The sequence below is a fragment of the Larimichthys crocea genome, chromosome X (assembly GCF_000972845.2).
Source record: "Larimichthys crocea isolate SSNF chromosome X, L_crocea_2.0, whole genome shotgun sequence".
NCBI classification, from domain to species: domain Eukaryota; kingdom Metazoa; phylum Chordata; class Actinopteri; family Sciaenidae; genus Larimichthys; species Larimichthys crocea.
In genome coordinates this window covers 2837928-2857445 of record NC_040020.1, presented here as the reverse complement: position 1 = coordinate 2857445, position 19518 = coordinate 2837928, and the positions used below count along the sequence as shown (strand labels likewise).

The 19518-nt window shown below is 39.7% G+C and overlaps 1 protein-coding gene across 1 annotated transcript; it reads right to left on the bottom strand.

Moving 5' to 3' along the window:
* Window positions 1–748: 748 nt before the first annotated feature.
* usp53b (ubiquitin specific peptidase 53b) lies at window positions 749–18757 on the bottom strand. Its single transcript, XM_027283573.1, has 18 exons — window positions 18530–18757; window positions 18314–18412; window positions 16372–16568; window positions 15935–16095; window positions 15324–15416; window positions 15020–15154; window positions 13974–14087; window positions 13734–13816; window positions 12640–12745; window positions 11399–11545; window positions 11023–11172; window positions 10746–10914; window positions 7125–7247; window positions 6291–7017; window positions 5654–5715; window positions 4100–4178; window positions 3129–3958; window positions 749–2401 (listed from the first exon to the last, which is right to left on the bottom strand). Exons 3-18 carry the CDS (start codon window positions 16463–16465, stop codon window positions 2325–2327), a joined length of 3150 nt encoding a protein of 1049 aa, XP_027139374.1. The 5' UTR covers window positions 16466–16568; window positions 18314–18412; window positions 18530–18757; the 3' UTR covers window positions 749–2324.
* Between the last annotated feature and the right edge of the window lie 761 nt (window positions 18758–19518).

Below are 19518 nucleotides of genomic sequence, written 5' to 3'. Positions count from 1 at the left end.
ACCTTCATTCCCAAACCGGTGTTTGTTTTTTTTACACACACACAGAAAAAAAACACTGAAAATGTCAAGGCACTCTTGATAACAACTGAAGACACAAAGTTCAGAATGTAAAACACAACTTGCATGAAAAGAAAATAATTAAATAACTGGACAAATAGTGTAAATAAATTATATGAGCATTAATCACACATGAAAGCACAAAAAAAAAAGATAATCTGGTTAATATAATCCAGTTGAACTTCATCTAATCCAATAGTTTAGTCATTTAGATTTCTTTATCCAGTATATATAAATATATATATATGACAGTACAATGAGTGATTTACCATTACTGCAGCACAATCAACATGTGTAAAGGCATCCTTATGTTATTTGAAACATTAGCTCAGTTACACTGCATGCCTCCGTTTTCTTCAAATTCAAACAGTGTCAATAAATAAACCATGACGAATGCAAGTAGATGCTCAAATTACAAGGTTCAGGTGTGATTACGTAAATCTCTAAACACCATCCTCAGCACAAACACAACACACACACACACACACACACACACAAACACAGCAAATTCAGTGACTAAATGTGTGCGGTTAGAATAGTTATAGAGAAATACCCGGACAAAGGTTACTGTGGTGATAAAACATGTCTAAGTGGCAGGATGTTCAGGAAAAGACTTGGCAATCTAGTGAGCACAAAAGAAAATTGTGTGAAAGTTGAACAACAACTCCGATTTTTTTTAATTTTTTTTTTTATGTGCTCTCGGGAATGTTGGATGTACAGAATACAAAGCCTTAAAAATACCAAAAATCTGATTTTTAAAGTGATTTTAAAGTAATTTCTAGTGAATGCATAGTATGTCTCTGACAGTCAGGCTGTTTTCTAGCGTACCGTCTGCATCGTATGTTTGTATTTACAATGGATGCATAATCAAAAGTGTGTGTCCTTGCATGAGCAAGAGAAGAGAACAAGTGTTAAACGTTTCCAAATCAACTTTAGTTAGAAATTACTATTTAATTCATTATTTTTTTATTACAATTACGTAAAATCCAATAGAATTTATGTTTGTCGGACTCAAAGTCCCGTATTATCATGCTCATGCTTATGCTGTACACACAGCTAGTAAGACTTTGTAAAGGCCACATGCAGGTTTCAGAACATTAGTCTTATGAACAAGTATAATTGTTGTGTTGTGTGTTCGATATCACATACTGTAGGCATATTAATTATATTGGCATCATTATGAAAATACCTGCAAATACAGACCTGTTTAAATCTGTCTACTTTAAAAGGAAGACTGAAAAAATACAATTTGACATCACTGTGAATTACAAAAAAGGATTTACAAGAACCAGCACAATTGAAGGTAGAATACACAAGGTTGACATGGTTGTACAGTATACAGTGACCTACTGAATAACCTGAGGGCTGCTCCAACTACACAATTATAGGATTTGTAGACTGCTACACAGTTATGCAAAAATCACATTTTGACTGTCTGTATAACTGTCTCTCTCAAAGATTTAGACATATTTACGATCGATGGCATGAAATCAGATTTTGCAGGAATATGAATAAATCATCTGAAACAATAAAGGGAGGTTGGCTGGTATGGTGCAGCCCTCAGTCATTCATTAACACATACATGTTGTAAAAGAACCAATAAATGATAACAGCTGAAACCAATGAGTAACTGAATAAACGCAGGTGTTGCAATGTCTATTCCCTGGTGACCTAGACCTGATGAAACCTTCAGCCTGTGGGTTCATTGTGTAGAATGACATCATATTTCTAATTATTTAACATGTCCTTTCATGTCAACATGCTGCAATTTGTCATCATTTCTTCTCTTTTTGTATTTACTGTATAGATCTTACTGTGGCTCACCATAATCTCTCATACCGTACTTGCAATATATTGGTATATCATAATTTCTGCAACACGTCTGCAGGACTACTGCACGAATTAAAAAATAAATAAAGATTTTGAACTTGACATAAGGTGATAATAAAGACTCAAAAAACAAACAAACATTTGTGCAAATTGAAAACAGTCCAGATTTTGGTTACAACAAAATATCTTGCAGCAATACTGCAGGACAATGGAAGACGGCACAGTATAAGCGATAGTTGATAATCCTTCAAACAATGCGCGACAGCATTTAGACATAGGTTTTTACTTATGTGACAAGCTTGCATAAATAAATTCCACTCAGTTTTGGAGATATCGGGCTTCAGAACATATATTTCCATTCTGTAAACTCTTTGGCATCCAGTTAGTACTCTACTGACCACTGTCCATCCATGTAAACAAACCTTACCAAGTAATACTCATAAAAAACCACGTTCATCCAGTCCTTTGGCTGTCACTGGGTTCCATTTTGCAGTGGGTTTATTGCTATTATGGCCTGCACAGAAACAAAAAGAAAAGTTCTGTTTAAATTATGTTTTTATAGTTCACCCTGTGTGTAAATTTACACCACAGCAAAGAAAACAGCTAAATACTAAAACCTAATCTTGTCTAATATGTCATTTTTATATTGTGATATTGATTATATATGCTTAAACTAATTTAAAAATCTGTTTTTAGCAGCACATTTAATGCCTGATAAATCAGAGTACTTCATACACACTGATGCAGAATAGGGATGCAACGATTATAGATTTTGATGGTACGATTATAGTCCTGGTTATACGATGCACTATGGATGTATAAAATCACATGAGCATGTTTTTGTTTTGCAGTTTTAGTCCTTATAAAAGAGGATAATTGAGAACATCTATTTTATGCCCTTGATGGTATTAAATGTCGTATTAGTGGGCATTACATTTATAACCGGTGCAGTGCTCCTTTTCCTGCTTTACTCTACATTACACTGAAAGCTGTTAATTCACCACTACTGGATTGTAAGTGGCATAAACGCAGCATTTTTCAACCACTGTTAATAGTGAAATTGGTTAAATCGCTGCATCCCTAATGCAGAAATCATCAAAAATCACATTTTGCCGTCCTGCTGATTCATTCAGAACATTGACAGATGAATTCATATCATCATCACAGTCTATACAGTACAGTATATTGTCATAATGGTTAGCCCTACATTCAGGTTTGCAACCGTGTTGAGAGAGGCTTACTTGTTTCAGGTCTGGCTTTTGGCACATCTTGTGAGTATGTGTCAGTGGGGAGTGTGTGGCTGGTATCTCTGCGCTCAGTCACAACTACTGTCCGTGGCACCGTGGCAGAGAGGACAAGAGGCCTCTGGTTGTGGTACTTGAGACGGTATGTTTCCGTCATACAGTTATCCACGTTGAAGTACGTTGTGAGAGAAACCTCTTGAGCTGGCGCTGCTTGTTCCACTCTGCATCCAGTCAGCCTTTCCTCACTTTCACATGACGATGGAGTACTCCTCTCCGGGTCGGAGCCCGACTTGGAGCTCGCACCTGAGAAAGTTCTGAGGCCTGAAATGTCAGGCTTCCTGTGAGGACTGACATAGGATGTGGATGAAAGACGAGGACTTGACGGAAAGGGTTCTTGAAGCATCCTTGGACGAAACGTCGCGTGGCTTGTCTCACCCTGGTGTTGGGAGATCCGGTGGGTCGGTCGAAGGTGAGGCGACCCTGTCGCGCTGAGCTGGCGCTGATTGTTCAGTTGGAGAGGTTCTGCAGTCACGTTGCTGGGAGGGTGGTATGGCAGCGTTATGTGAGGACACTGGGATTCGGAGGCGACAGCCTCGCTGTTGCTGGAGCGGTACGCGCTTTCTCTGTCTTCGGGCTCGGAGAGAGCGAGATCATCGGAACTGTTCCATTCTGAGCTGCTGGTTTTTGTGATGTGCCGCAGGGCTGTACCTTCTCCAGGGTGCCCTCTACAGTTTGTCAGCTCCTGCTGTTCACTCTGCCTGTTATCTGAACCTGTGGTGTCCCTCTCTGTTTTTCTGGAAGTACTAGAAGTGTACTTTGATTTCCGTCTACAAGAGAGAGGCATTGTAGAGAATGTTGGAAATGATCATTAAATATAATGAGAATCCAAAGTATGCATCCTTACATGTAGGATTATTTAGATTATATATTGTTCTGTATAAATAGTATAGATTATTTAAGGGCACTACCTCAAACTTGGACTGCACTTTAGATGTGAATGTGAAACTTGGTCATGATTCTTTCCCTGAGGTTTGGGTTGATGTTTACCTATAAAATAAAAAGAAAGGTGATCAAAACATAGAAACAGAAAAAAGACAATATAAAAAATAAAAACATTAAAACTACGAACAGGAAAGTTCTACCCTGTTTACATACTGTACTTAATGCAAAAGGTTTTTTAATCTTCTGACATTAACAACTAAAAAAGAAATCTTCTCAACTATGTCAGAAGATAAAAATATAAAGAATACCACAAATGAGAAAACATTTGGCATAAAAAAAATCAACGTGAGGAAGATGATTAGAGCTGCGTGAAAAGAAAAAGTGAGTTGCAAATAATAAATTGTTTTCTCAGAACTTTTTAGATTGAGTTCAGATTTCTGGAAATAAAGTCAGAATTCTGATTATTCTTTAATCTCATAATTCAGATTCATTTTTCTCAGAATTCAGAGATTAACGTGAGCTTTCCTTTTTTTTCCTTTTTTTTAACCCCTGATCTCCTTCCCTAATTACGAGCTAGACAGATACAGATGTGTGCAATCAGGACAGAAATGAATCAAAAGTAGAGACCAGGCAGAGACAGACTCCTTTAACATTTGTCTATGAAACCTTTGTTCTCTCAGGACACAAGGTGGCAGCAGCAGAGCGTTAATCTCACTGGACTTTCTCACAGCTGGATGAAGCCAGTCGGCGCGCTCGCTCTGTGCACCAGCACAGCGAGAGGCTGCACGGTGCTGAATTCCTTCCCTTTAAAAATAGATGTGTCATTTTTTTCTTTGCTGTTGCCCTGGAGAGGTCCATGCAAGGATAAAAGCTTTAACCGTTGGTTGGAAACACTGGCTCGAGATGCACGTAGCCTCGATAAAGTATCGAGTGCAGTGCACGCTCAAAAGTACTGCATGAAACAGAAAGATATGTATGACAATGCCAGCAGCCGTGTCCAGCTGTGCTATCTGAACGAGCTTTGTGGGATTATCATCAGATTAATGCCTGTGCAGGGCTGACTGGGTGAAGAGGTTAAAGAAGCCAGTCCAAGCTCAGGAATCAACCGAGGCATTAATCAATCTTCAATTACTCCCACATTACCAGAGACGGCTCAAACTTCATCTGTTATACTGACAGAAATATAGAGAAAGGAGAAGAAAACCAGGGAAAGAACTCCTCCTGTGGTTGGTACTGATTTACATAAATCAAAAAGTACTTACTCTTTAAGATTAAATTATATAAGATCATAAATATTCAATGCATTTTGTGTGTACATCTTGTATTTGCAGAACTGATCTAAAATAAGAGTAAATCCTTGTTTTTTCGAGCAAACTCGATGTGAGATGTAATCGTCCCTGAGCAGTGACATGCTCCTTTATAATCTTAATTATGTTTTCATTAATCATCTGGACTTATTACAGTATAAATTAAACATTACTGTTGCAACTAGCTAAATCAGTTCTGGTTATTATAACACAAACAAAAATATTTATTCTTCCTGAAAAACTCTTGAAACTCTTGAAACTCTTGGAACTTACCATTGTGTGAAGGCGAGGACGTTATACTTGATTTGCCGTCGCCTCCTTTTTGGTGCAGCTGACTGCAAAATAAAAGAAGAAATAAAAATATTCTAAGCACGTTCACAAACAAACAAACTTTCATGGTCTTTGAGGCACCGGGTAAATAATGCTGCTCTATAGCAGAGGAAAAATACCCGATTACAGAAACAAAGGTGTTTAAAATTCACTGTCTGGACCTTATTCGAACATCCATAAATGTGTCATTAATATGCCGTGTGTATTTATAGAAGTAGAGCTTTAAAAATGTGAACTTTAATATAGATATCTAATTGTGAGAATTATATATGAATTGGTTAAAGGGCACCTTGGTAGCTGAACAGTTACAATGTTTCCCGTTGCCCCAATTCCAGCCAGGGATGTTTGGTGCATGTCATACCACCCTCTCTCTCTCTCTCCATGTTTCCTGTCTGCTACTGTATCTACTATCAAACTATCTAATAAAAACAATAAGTTGAGATCACTAATACAACCAGTACCGTACGTGCATTTTCACAAGACACAATGCAGACATTCATTGCCGAAGATTTGCTAACTTCTATGTACTAATAACACCTCTGACAAAAGGTCCATTGAACAATACAAAGCTGTTTCTTACCTTTGCACCTGTGCCTCCGGTGTTGATCTCTGATCTTTAACAATGAAGCCATCGACGCCAGGTGAGTCAGGATTGGTGGAGCCACTGCTGAGTCTATCGCTGCTCTCGTAGCCAGACTCTGTCCTTTGGATGGTCCAGGTATCACTACGCAGCAGTGTCTTGGGGCCGCCCTTAAGTCTGCTGCCCCTCTGTTGGTTGGCCCTGCTCTCTGATTCAACAGAGCTGTGGCTCTCGGTCTCATGCCGCTGCTCATCCTCATAAATTGTCATTAAACACTTCTGCTTCCGATCTTCTCGGGTCCGTACATGTTCCCGCTCGCGGTCCCGGCTTTGTTCAGCGTGCACTCTTTCCTGGGATGAAGGCTTACTGTGCCGTGGGCTGTCGTGTTGCTGTTGACGACGCTGCTCCAGTTCGTTCAGTACAGTGTCTACATTTAACACCTCCCGAATGGGTCTCCAAGTAGACTTAGATTTATTGCGGCTTCCTTCACCTCCACTTTTTTCCCATTGCTCCTGACAGCTCTCCTGATCATAGCGACTCGGGGAAGAGTTGTTCCTGCGGCTATGCCCACCGCCCTGTGTGCTGAAGGACTGTCCCCGTGGCTCCTGAGATCCTCTGCTTGAATGGTTTGATGACTTCTCGCTGCGTGGATAGCTTTTTGACTTTTGGTCCACGGGAGGCCTCGGCCCATTCTCTGAAGGAGATGAAGATCTTGCATGTGCCATCTCTGGAGACAGTGGACATGAATCATTTCATACATGATGTACAGAGGTTACGGACTTCATCTATATTTCATCTATTGTTTACACCTATCATTTAAATACAATGCTCTACCTTTGTATTGTGATGAGTCTGTTTTCCGATGCCCTCGATCCTTTTTTGATGTTTCACTCGGCCTCTGCAAAGTTTCCATGAAAGGTTCCTGGAACTTGTTAGGACTGCTTAGGGGAAGTTTCACTGAGGACAAAAAAACATTGAAATGGCAGATGAGTGGTCGCTCTGCAATGTAGAAAATTGCACTTTTAACTTGATTTATTTTTGCTCTGTCTTACTGTATGAAACCTTTTCTGACTGTTGAAATAAAGTTACCTTGATTGAACCTCATGGGTTTGTACAACCAGTTAGGGTGTGACATGTTTATTTAAGTAAATTTCATCATGTACAGTACAGGCTGTTATTCTTCCAGGTTCAGAGAGCATATGTAATTGCCCTGCATCTTGTGCTGAGCTCAGATAAATTCACACCATGTTGTGCGCTGCAGGTATTTAACTCGAGATAATAGGTCCGGCTCTCTGACCGTGAAGGCAGCCAGGAAATTTTTAAACTTTGCTGAAAATGGGGCAGAGGACAAAAAACAAAACAAAACTAAAGAACAGATGCCCGTGCATCATTAAGAGTGTTAAAATACACTACTGCACCACACACACCCTGTGGTGTTTCTTTGCCTCTGTAACAAGCAGGTCACTGCAAGAGAAAGAGATGCTTTCACATTTACTTCTCATCTCCTCATTTCTGCATGTCGGTTCACTTTCTGCAGCATTGTTTCCCTCTTAATATTTGTGTTTTTATTAGTACTGTACTTCAAGAGGACGTTTCATGCCTTTGTTAAGATCTAGGGCAACACATGATACAATGTAATAGGATAAAAACAATAACAATAATGCGGTCTCTCTGAAACATGAGGCAAAACGCGCGCGCACGGTTGCTGGATGTTACAACAGCGGTGAGTAATAGCAGTGAGTAAGCTGTAGTATTATGAATTTCCAGAATTGCTCATGTAGCCTAATGCTGACATTTAAGTAGTTTCCACTGAAAACAGATACTAGATTTAGATGACACGGCACCTAACGCGAACTGCCAAGTATTTAACCAATACACGCTTCATCACGATGCCTGAAGTGATACCAAAGACTGTCAGGGGGGCAGCTGACTGACACAAAAATCAGAAATTTCAATTACTTACACATATTTTCATAAAAACAAGAATCCAGTCCCATGCCAGTCAAAGTGTCTGGGCGCAAAACAATCCATCTAAACGAATGAGCCGCCATTGCCAAAAAAACAAAAATCCCAGGGCAGATAAATTAATGGAGGCAAACATGGAAAATGTCTAGGGGAGGAGTGAGAACTGTGGAGCAGGAGCATGAGAGCGCTCGGCCACAGGAGCAGGGATTAGAGGAGGGAGGCGTGGGTGGTAATCTGCGTGCAACAGAGGCATCATCCTCATGTCAAGTTCAAGCCAGCACACAGGGCAGGACAATCTTTCTGACTGCGGTTTAACAGCACTCTCGCAATCCCAACGCAAACCATAACTGTAATTTGCGGAGTGAAATTGTTTGCCATCGCCGCTCGTGGGTAATGACATTGTTTGATTTGTTTCATTTTACTCAGTGATACTTTCATGAAAATGATTCGGATGCTGTAACAGATTTGGGATTCATAGAAATGGAAACGATTAGACAAATTGAAATGGATCTTCTGACCCCAATCATGGTCTCTTACTAATCGTTGCTGTTTCATTTGAACCCAAGTTCCCTGACACATCACAAAGGATAATGTTAGTGTTTGTGATTTCTGTCTGGTAGCAACTAACATCTATTAAACTCCTTGTATAGATCGCAATGAAAAGATCAGTTAGATCAGTGTTTTTCAATCCTGGTCCTCGGGGACACCTGATTCAAATGAGCGGCTCGTTATTAGGCCACTGCAGAGCTTGATAACGAGCTGATCGTTTGAATTAGAGTTAGATAACACATAAAACCCATACAGCAATACAAATTTTACATAATGCAAATGTGGTTGTGTGTATATTAACAGACTGTACATCAATATTTTTGTGTGCATAGCCTAAAGACACGCCATCATTTGTGTTACACCTGGACTGACTGAAAACATGTTCACGTAGCACAGAAAATTTTAATTTTAAAATAGTTTTATGGTTCTCATTTTGGGGTTAATCTGGACCAAGTTATCATTATAATCGTGCTATGGTAGTGGTTTCTGATTGGTGGTAGAGTGCATGTGAAAAATGATTGGTGTATATATTGATGGCTGATGTAAAGGCCTGACCCCTGTTCTAAATTAACATGCACAGCCGCAGGATCGCTACTTGTAATAATATTAATTTATCACATATTTTTAATTACAGGGGAATTGCCTCTAAAATAAATAAACATGAAATGGTAATTGCAGGCAAAAAGACAGGGATAACAAGTGAATCCACGCTGACGTGGGCTTATGAACGAACAAACAAAACGTTTCATGTTTGCACAGTTTATGGTGGACTTTTTTTTTTTAAGATTTTTTTTTTTTTGGCTTTTTATGCCTTTAATGATAGGACAGCTGAAGATAGACAGGAAGCAGAGAGAGGGGGAGTGACACGCAGTAAATAGCCATCCGATGCAGGATTTCGAACCGGGGCCAGCTGTAGTGAGGACTATAGCCTCCACACACGGGGCGGCCGCTTAACCCACTACGCGACCGCCCCAAGTTTCTGGTGGATTTTGACGATCTTGATTCAGATCAAACTGGTTCATTCTTTCTCTGAAAAACTCAAAATTTTGTCTAAATTGTCATCTAGTCTGTCTGAAATCAGTTGAACCTATCCTTACAGGGAAGTTAACTGGTAGCAACGAAGTCACACTGCTGTGGTTACCTGTTGTTTAGCACACCTTGCATAAGACGTCACGGTTACAATAACAGACACGTGCCAGCCAATTAGAAACGATTTATTACGTAACTAACATACATATTTTTTTTAGTAAAAGAGGACAGCTGTGTTTATGTGTCATATTGTTTTATAATAGTAGAGAGGTTGTGAAGTATCTGTAACTAAATGATGTATAATACACAGCAGTGATGCGCAGAATCCACGTGTACGCATAAATCTTCCACCTGCTACCGTCACAAATGAAATATTTTCTCAGATTTAGAGACTTGCACCTGCATGAACATTCCCCTCCACCTCTACAGGTCTGTGGACGCTATATTGCCTTTTAAACTATGTCGAGCAGCACAAGCTTTCCGGAGCGATTTCTATATTGTGTGTTTTCTTTAACGATTTACTTTAATGGTTAGAGAGGCTGCCTTCAGTACTTTTAAATGTTTCCGTGCATGCAGTTATTGTCACTGCGGCAAATATCCTGTGACATTTAAGCAGGCCGGAGGAAACTCTCCAGAGGAAACAGTATTAAACTTTTAGCTTCTGAATTAAATGTTGTCGGACAGCTCTGATAGAGCTCAGGATTCATCAGGAGGACGGCTGCTTTCCAAACATTCGGACTGTATGAACCTGACTGTGAGTGTGTAGAAGAACACAGAACATAAATTAACATTAGATCCTGAACTGATGTTCATTTTTATGACCTGGCCCACACGATCCATGGATTTAACTGCGATCACTAACACATACATCTCGAATGTCTGCCTGTGCCGATAACTGGATGATCGTCTTACCTGTTGTGTCACCATTTACTTGGGCTTTGTACCGTGGACACATGGTGGTTTGTCTCGGTGCATCTTCATTAGACACTGGAGATCCCTCAGGATTGGTGTAAAATAACAGAAGTGGTTGGAAATGTCCCCTGATACATTTCGAGGCGACATCTTTCCATTTGGATCCAATCTGACGAGGAGAAGAAAAAGAAACGCGTGACATAAGAGTATGTAACGCTCAGTAACAGGTAGCAGACTTTGAAGAGGGATTAAGCAGATTAACGGCAGAGTTTCTAACCTCCTTTACAGTAGCATCATCAAAAAACATCCATTTTGAAGATTTGGTGTGATAGGCAAAGGCTGAGTAATGTTTACTCGAAAAACAGATCATCCCCACCAGATGTAGCTCACTCCGTTTGGCATTTTCATCCGTGACACGGTTGAAAAGCTGAAAGACAACAAATTGAGACAAGTTTGATATCAACATATTGCTCTTGGGCAGATGCTAAATCCTATGAGAATAAAATCTATGTGTGTGTTTTTAATACCCCGATGAAGTCAGTTTTTCAAAGGATTACAGCTCACTGACCATCAGCATTACCAGCATATAGACAAAAGTCCTAAAATGGCTGTGATCATTTAGGGATCGGAGCAAATCTCTCCTCAGTTCTCACCCCGCAAAGGTTCAAACGCGGGCCAAGTGATCGAATAACGTCATCCGTAAGATCAGATTGCTCAGCATCCCATACGAATCCAATAGTGACGATCTCCGGGCAGTTCATGAGCACCCGGCGGATCTTGATACTCTGACCACAGTCGCTCTGAAAATATGAAGAAAAACACACAAAGGTCCAAAAGTTTTTATTACTCACAAATAATATAGTATACTTTCTAGACATTTTAAGGAAAGCAAACAAAGATTTCAATGTCTCTTTTTGTCAAGACAGAGGTACAGTGGGTCATTGTATTCAGCCTACATGTAGTTTAGCTCAGAGACTGGAAGCGTGTGGCTATTTCTGTTTCATGACAAAACCATTTTGGCCCAATTTATGAAGTCAATATAGCTGTGAGACCCAGCAGACTTGTGTTAGCGATAAGTTTGTTTGCTATAATAATATTTCAGTTTACAAGAATAAAAACAAGATACAATACAAGAATGAAATCAGAAGGACAAAAAACAATAAACCAGACATATGAGAAAAATGCTGGAAAATGTATTTTGTGCTTAACTGTTGCTCTGTCTCCAGTGTTTGTACCAAGGCAGGCTAAACACCTGCTGGACTAGTCCGACTATTGAGCACACTGAGAAAAACTCTTTTCTTTTAAGTCTCACTTATGAATAAATTAGCAAATTGACCCAGATGTCATAGTAATAGGTTGTTGCTTTACCTTTTATCTCTTTCTCTTATACACACACACACACACACATAAACACCTAGACAAAACTGAAATAAAACACGTGACATATCAACTTCAAAATGTCACAAGTATGATTGCAAAGATGGAAGAAGAGCCAGACAGCGTGCATTATGTGCACCGGAGATCTCAGTTTCTAAGAGAATAACAGATCGCTCAGCTTCACCGAAAATGATGCACACTGAAGAGGAAGACAGCGGTAGGAAATACAGATGAGAGAAAAACAGTGGATATGCCCTTACTGCTATTTATATCCTAACACTAGTCTGGCACCATCTCCTTTCCGAGCGCTTCAAGTGCAGTGTCACAGCACAAAGCACAGAGTGTACTCTGCATAGCTGCAAGAATCATTTTTTGTGTCCATTTTACAGTAAGCGTCTACTAATGGTTGAATTCAGACTGGTGTTGTGACAAAACAGCAGAATGGTTAAAAGGGACTGAGTCACCACTTTGTTAAAAAAAACAACATTAAAATGAACAATGACAATACATCACATACCGGGCAGCTTCGGAGGTCACCTGTGTTGTTTGCTGCCTGCAGCAATTCTCCAAACATGTCTGACCTGAGCCGCTCGTTCTTCCCCAACATGCGATCAACTTGTTGGCTGTGAATAAATACAAATAGTTGGATGTTTATAGGAGGTGAAAGGTTTTTACTCTACGGTTTATATATGATTTCTGATGAATGACAAGCTGAAAAGAGACAAGAACTGTGTCCTAGTAAGCAACTAATTCAAAAACATGTTTATTATTGAGAGATGTTGCCCTGGAACGCAAACTATAACATCAATAATAAACCCTTGACGGTCAAAATTAACATTATCTCTTGCAAGGTGGCATCAAAATAAGTTGTTAGAGTCTCAGATTTTACAGTATCATCTGAGTGTACATATTTATATAATTAATATAATAATTTCTAATCCACCTTGTGTATATGAGCAAGTGAATTTCCTAGTGTGGGATCATTTAAGTCGATCTTATCATATTATATTTTAATATTTAGAAATAGAGCAAATTTAATATTTTATATCTGTAACATTCACTCAACAAGACACAGCTGTACAAAAATAATAAAGGTGACCCTGTTACTGTTGCAGTGTGCAGATTATTCTTATTTATACACGTCATGCTTTGATAAATGTGCATAGCAACGCTTGTTGCACAAAGAGAAACGTAGCCGCATATTTAAACTTAGTATTCATATATCAAAGTTTGGCTTCATCAGCGTAGATGAAAACATTTCACCACAGCATGATTTGTCAATTCTAGTTATTTTGTGTGTTATTCTGTCGCTCAGGTGCCAAAAAGTTGCGTTCTCTTTCTCAAGGTCGAGTTCAGGATTATGAATATTGTATGTAGCACAGCAGCGAAGGGACTATAAACAATATTAAGAGAATCAAGCTCCGGTGTTATGATGTAAAAAGACAGGAAGGAAACTGATCTACAGTAAGATGCTTAAAATTGCAATCAAATAATTTTCTAGTAACCTTATTTAATACTTTGACATTTAAATCAGGATTAGCACTCTGCCCTGATTTTTTTTTTTTTGTGTATCCCATTTTTAAAGCCATGGCACAAAAATCAAGTACTCACCATAAAGCAGTGGTTGAGACATAATGTACGAATTCTGTGAATGGGTGCGGGTCTGAAGATGCGCCACAACAGCGACACACAAACTGCAAAGCAAGAGCTGCACATTATTTCACATAGTACATTTTATGTTTCCACTTTAGTAAATGGCCTGTTCATATTCTGTGACCTTTACTATCACTATTATACTCATAGTAGCTACAGTTTATACTGTAAAAACTATTATTGTCCCCATCTACTTACCTGTTCATAAAGCATCATTGCAAACTTCTGGTGGGTGATGCAAGATTTGGATGAACAAGCATCAGTCGCAGTGTCTGAGACTATGTGTAAATGAATTCGCTCCAGGATGTTCTCCTATTATACAAAAATAAGAGCATATACAGTGGCAACATTGAATACATGAAAATACACAGCACTGCTGTACAGTTAGAAACACATAAAAATGTATGGATTTTGTCAAAATGAGCCTTAAAAATCCATTTTTATTCTCACAAACGCAACTTTCTCTTTACATTTCATAGATTCTAATGTTAAATCGGACGTAACTGAGGTCTCAAAACATAAAGATCTGTTTATATAAGGGGATTATTTTAGATGATCTAGGGACTACACAGACAAAGATCAAATGCAAACTAAAAGGGTTTTGTGAGGTACTCATTTAAATATTGATCTACGCTGTCTTCAAATGGCCAGACTCCTTTGACAAAAACAGTCATTTTAACATGGTAGTGGCTGTTCGATCGGTTGATTTATTTCTGTTATTGCATGCTGTATATTGAGGCAGCGATGGACAAGCAACTGCTGTGTACTCGAGGTAAAATGACTGTTTTTGTAAAGGGAGTCTTGTGGCTTTGGAGAGAGCGTCAGTTTCTCATCAGGAAGTGCTGTCAGCTGGCGAGGTAATGCTGTGAAAGTGCTCTAAATATGTCACCTAAACTCATATTGATTTTTTTTAGGTGGCTACAATATGTTTTATACAGATGCTTAGCTCCCACACCGTTTACTGTAAGTGATATACTGGCTATAGATTCATACAACTTCTAAACTAACCTGTTTAATCACCTACATCTAATCCTAAATAGGCTAAAATGTACATACATTCATAGTAGATAAAAACTGATGATTGCACAGAGCCAAGGCATTTCGTCAGTGGTCTCTGCTTCTTTTTACTTTCTAGTATCACAGTGACGAAGGCACCATAACAGTATTTAATACACAGTTACTGTGGAGAGGTCTTCCACTAAATATTACTTTGTTTAAAAGCCAAAGGCGCAGTGTCAACGTACAAAGCACTCAGCAGCATCATCCATCAGGCCAAGTTGGAAGCGTTGCTCATCCTTAAAAGTTTCAGCTAGGGCGTTACGCAGGCTGTCGGAGGGGAGCACGCGCTCTCTGCTCTGCTGAAACTGGCTGAATATACTCTGAAAAAGAAAAATGATGATTAGTTACTGTCCTGAAAATGAAAAAAAAGCACTTAGAAGGATTGGTTATTATTAGTATCAGAGAGAAATGACTGATGAAATTAAAAATACTCAGCTACTGCACTATAAATAACACCGGGTTCAGCTCAAAGTGCAAAATCATACAAACCTTCAAAGCGCAGAAGATGCAGGCGTCACCGAGACAGAAGTGAGCTGAGAGCTGCCTCAAACTTCTCCTGAAAATATCCAGCTGCCAAAGCACCTGTGAAGGTTTAACAGCGACACACTTCAAAATACTGAAGTTTACCGACCCGAACTGATTTCAATTTCAAGAGTTTCGGGAACTCAAAATTAAAGAGAAGAGTCTTACCACTGATTTAAATGCCTTTGGTAATATAAAAATGTTGCTAGTGCTGCCTAACCCACTGAACAAATGAACACTCTGCAGTTTCTCTCAGCTTTTAGTCATTTTAAGCTCATTATTTTGGCCCATGTGGCTAAATCCCAGCATCCCTCAGTAACCCACACATTAAAAAAACAAAAAACAAACTTGCACTGCTCACACACGAGACCATTTCCGATATAATGTTACAATAAGGATATCGTTTTAAAGCTTTGGTGTCTACTTCTGCCCTCTAAAAAATGCTTTAGTTAGTCTGACTGCAAGAGTGTGTGACTGAATGTTAGACGGGGTAATTTATTGTTTGTTTGATAGAGTATTCAGAAGTAATTTAAGTATTTTTTTCCCCTAATTTAGAGCTGGTGGAAGATGTTTCTCACCTGAACAGCGCTGTTTAGGAAGCAGCTGTTTTGCCCGGGCTCATTCAGCAGGCCTTTGGTGAGCGCCAGAGACAACATGCTACCAGGCTGGTAGGATTTCTTCAAGCCTCCTCCAGGTTTTTTGAACATCTTCACCCATGCCATGGAGTTAGAGCCTGCAGCTGAGAGAACAGCCTCTGGTAATGTCATAAATCTTCAGTGACATGAACTGAAAAATGTAACTTTAAAAACTATTTTATCATTAAAAAAAACACACAAAACATGAATATCTACACCAGTACACAGATTATTCAATATGTGAATATTATTTCATGGTACCATGGAGGCACAATAAACAACCCTGGATGAAAATTGAGTTAATCTTGGACACTGTTTTCATTACATCACTAATCCAAATGACTGATTTGGTGGGACGCCAGATGAATCATGTCATCTACCTTCTCCAGAGTTGGGGGGAGACTTGCTGCGGCTGGACATGCTGGGAGGTGGGAGCTGATGTGTCGGTCTGGCCATGGGCTCCATCCATTTCATCCCCACGCGCCTCCAGAGTGGTTAGTTGAAAGCATTGTCAGGGTCAGCCACAGGGCAGCCTCAGCCATGCACTATTGGACATTGAATAACAATTGGACGATATCTGAGGACAGATGGGAGGGAAGAGGGAAACCATGAATGTACAAATCCACAGTGTGCAGCTAATGAAGACGTGAAGTAGACATTTCCTGCATCCTAACACAAACAAAAAGGCACGCAAAGACAAAATCACCGTCAAGCTTTTCCCCCATTAAACTGCTGGATATCGCAGATAAACACGCAGTTCATTCTCACAGCATTAAATGTGAATACTGCCTGTTGTGTCTCTACCTGTTCAGAAACATTAAGACCCTGAGCTGTGTGACAGCTCTGTGATCTGCAGCCTTCACGATCTATATTGTGACCACGACAGCGGCATGATGCAAGTACACAGCAACGGCTTCAGTGTTTTTCAGACTTTTACAGGGAAAAGATCGGTTGTTATTTGTGTTTGACCTGCCATTGCCTCATCACTGCATATAAACAGAGGCAGAATAGCAGAATAGTGATACAAGGGACAATACTGAAATAAATTATAGGACAGAATGTTAACAATGAGTCTTTTCCCCCCTGTTTGGTTTCATTTAGGAAGTTAAGACTTTTTATTTTCTCGATTATTCTTTTAGCTATATTTATTTCTTTGGTTTGAGCCTCTTTCTCCTTGTAGTCTGACTAATTTTTTGGATTATTAATCCAAACTGCAGGCAGTATATTGCTTAATTTTTCCCTACACAGGCTTGTTTGTAACACACTTTTTATTTATATCATTTTGCTAACAAAACCTAAAATAGTGTTAATTGTCTGAGTTCAAATGAGTAAGTATGTGTGCACCTTGGCTTTGGAAACACATTATTTTCTATGGATATGGTGTGCACACTGCCTCTTGCCCAATGCTAGCTGGGATAGGCTCCAGCGCCCACGACTCTGATGAGGATCAGCGGTTACAGAAAATGGATGGATGGATGATAATGTGCCATCATAATAAATACCTGCAATGGGGAGCTATAAATCAACAGAGACAGGCAGCTTATCATATTTGAAACTCAGCTACATTCAGCTTTTACAACACATATAAAAAAAAACAACAAGGTGCTCATCCCATTACCAGAAAGCACAGAGTCAAACATGCTGACATGTGCAACATTACTGGATTCAATCTGATGCTGCTCTGGTTTGTTTACATTTGTGATGTTTACACATGGGGCGATTGAATCAATATTTCCACTTATGATCACATCAGAAAGACACAGAAACACAAAATTAGGATTGTTCAGTATAAAACTTTTAAAAGGAATACAGTTATTTTTTTCAGATTTCTAATTTATATGATCAAAACATATTAAAATAGCATCTTTACAGGGCTTTCATTTCACCACAAAGTCGTGTTTAGTTACAGAAATGTCCCGTTTTCATCCTCTTCATGATTTTAATCCAGATTTGTTACCAGTGCCCACATGTGTTCCTGCACCAACCTCTCTGACACCATGTGATGCCTGTATAAGGCCTATATGCTGTGACATAAGCGCCCATCTTTGCAGCAGGGTTCATAAAGAGGACGTAATTAATTAATGAGCTGAATTTTATGACCATCTTGTGTTTTTTTTTAAACAAACAAACAACAAAACAACAAAACAACCCTCGACAAAGCAAAGCAAAGCGCGCTCCCACGGCGGACACACGCTGCCGGCGTTGCACCAGCCTGACGGAGAACTGTACATGGGAACAGCGCCCGGTCAGCTACAGTAGCATAATAAATATGCCGCAACTTGCAATTCAGGCATTGGGAAAACAAGTGCTGTGCCGACTCACCTTAAAGGGAAGCGGATACTTTGGTTCGCTCGTTTCCGATGAAGGCGCAGGGCGGTCCAGCTGTCAACGCGCAAATCCCAACACTTCTCCCCCTGAATCCTGCGAATATATTTATATATTTTTAAACTACCCTAGAAATACTGCAGATATGTCCAGACGCATGTAACGCACTATCTGTCATAGTGCAGCATTCCCACAAATCCCTCCGACACGCACACACGCACAGGCGAGCAAGCTCCGAGCCTCTCTGTAAGGATGCCACGCGTCGGGACAGAGTTATTTCTGGTAAAAATTCGTCCCTTTTTTTTTTCCCTCCACCAAACCGGTGCCAGTGATGGCCTGTGCCAGAATGTCCGACTCGGATTAATGATGTTTTGAGACTTGAGGTCAAACTCCGCCCCTAGTGTAGCCTCAAGTGCACTGCTGCTGTATTGCAATCTTCAATCCCCCCCCTGCATGGCAAACTGTGTGTGGCTGGCGGAAGGTCAGACTTCCAACTTGTCATGATGATGATGAGAGAAGACATCACATGACTGCACTGGTTTCATAATCATGCAGCACTGTGGGGACTAAACCCTGCCTGTGTTTGTTTGTTTTTTTGTTGTATATGAATGCTCTCACTTAAATGTCAAACACCAGCACAGAATATCGTTTTATGTTTTTAATTTAGAGCCCAAGTGAAATACCAAATGTGTAAATATGTCACATAAGAAGCCACGCCGGACAGAGAAGTTCAATTCTTTCATTGCCGTTTCTCATCATTTGTGCAAATGACACAAAATACAGGCGTTAAGTTTGATAAAATAGCAAAAGACATATTCCAAATCTACCATTTTTTTATTTTCCATGTGCTCCTCATGCTGCAGTAAACAGGACGTGGAGCCACAAGCAGATGGAGAAGCCTGGAAGGGGAAAAGCCTGCAGAGCTGAACAGGTTTTTAAGTGTAGACGGGAGGACAAAAAAAAAGAGGCTGATGGTGCACAGAAAGCCAGAGTCAGCAGAAATGTCTCTTCCAAGTTTTTAGTGGATCCGTCCAAAATAGTTTGGACTTTTTTTTTTTTTTTTTTTGCTGTGATATTTGAGCTACAGAGTATCATTATACAGTCCAAAAGATTCTGGTTTCATTTTACAGATTGGAGATAAAATGACGCAGTGAACCTAACACAATCCCCGTGCCCCCTTGCCAAGTGTTCATCAGCTGCTT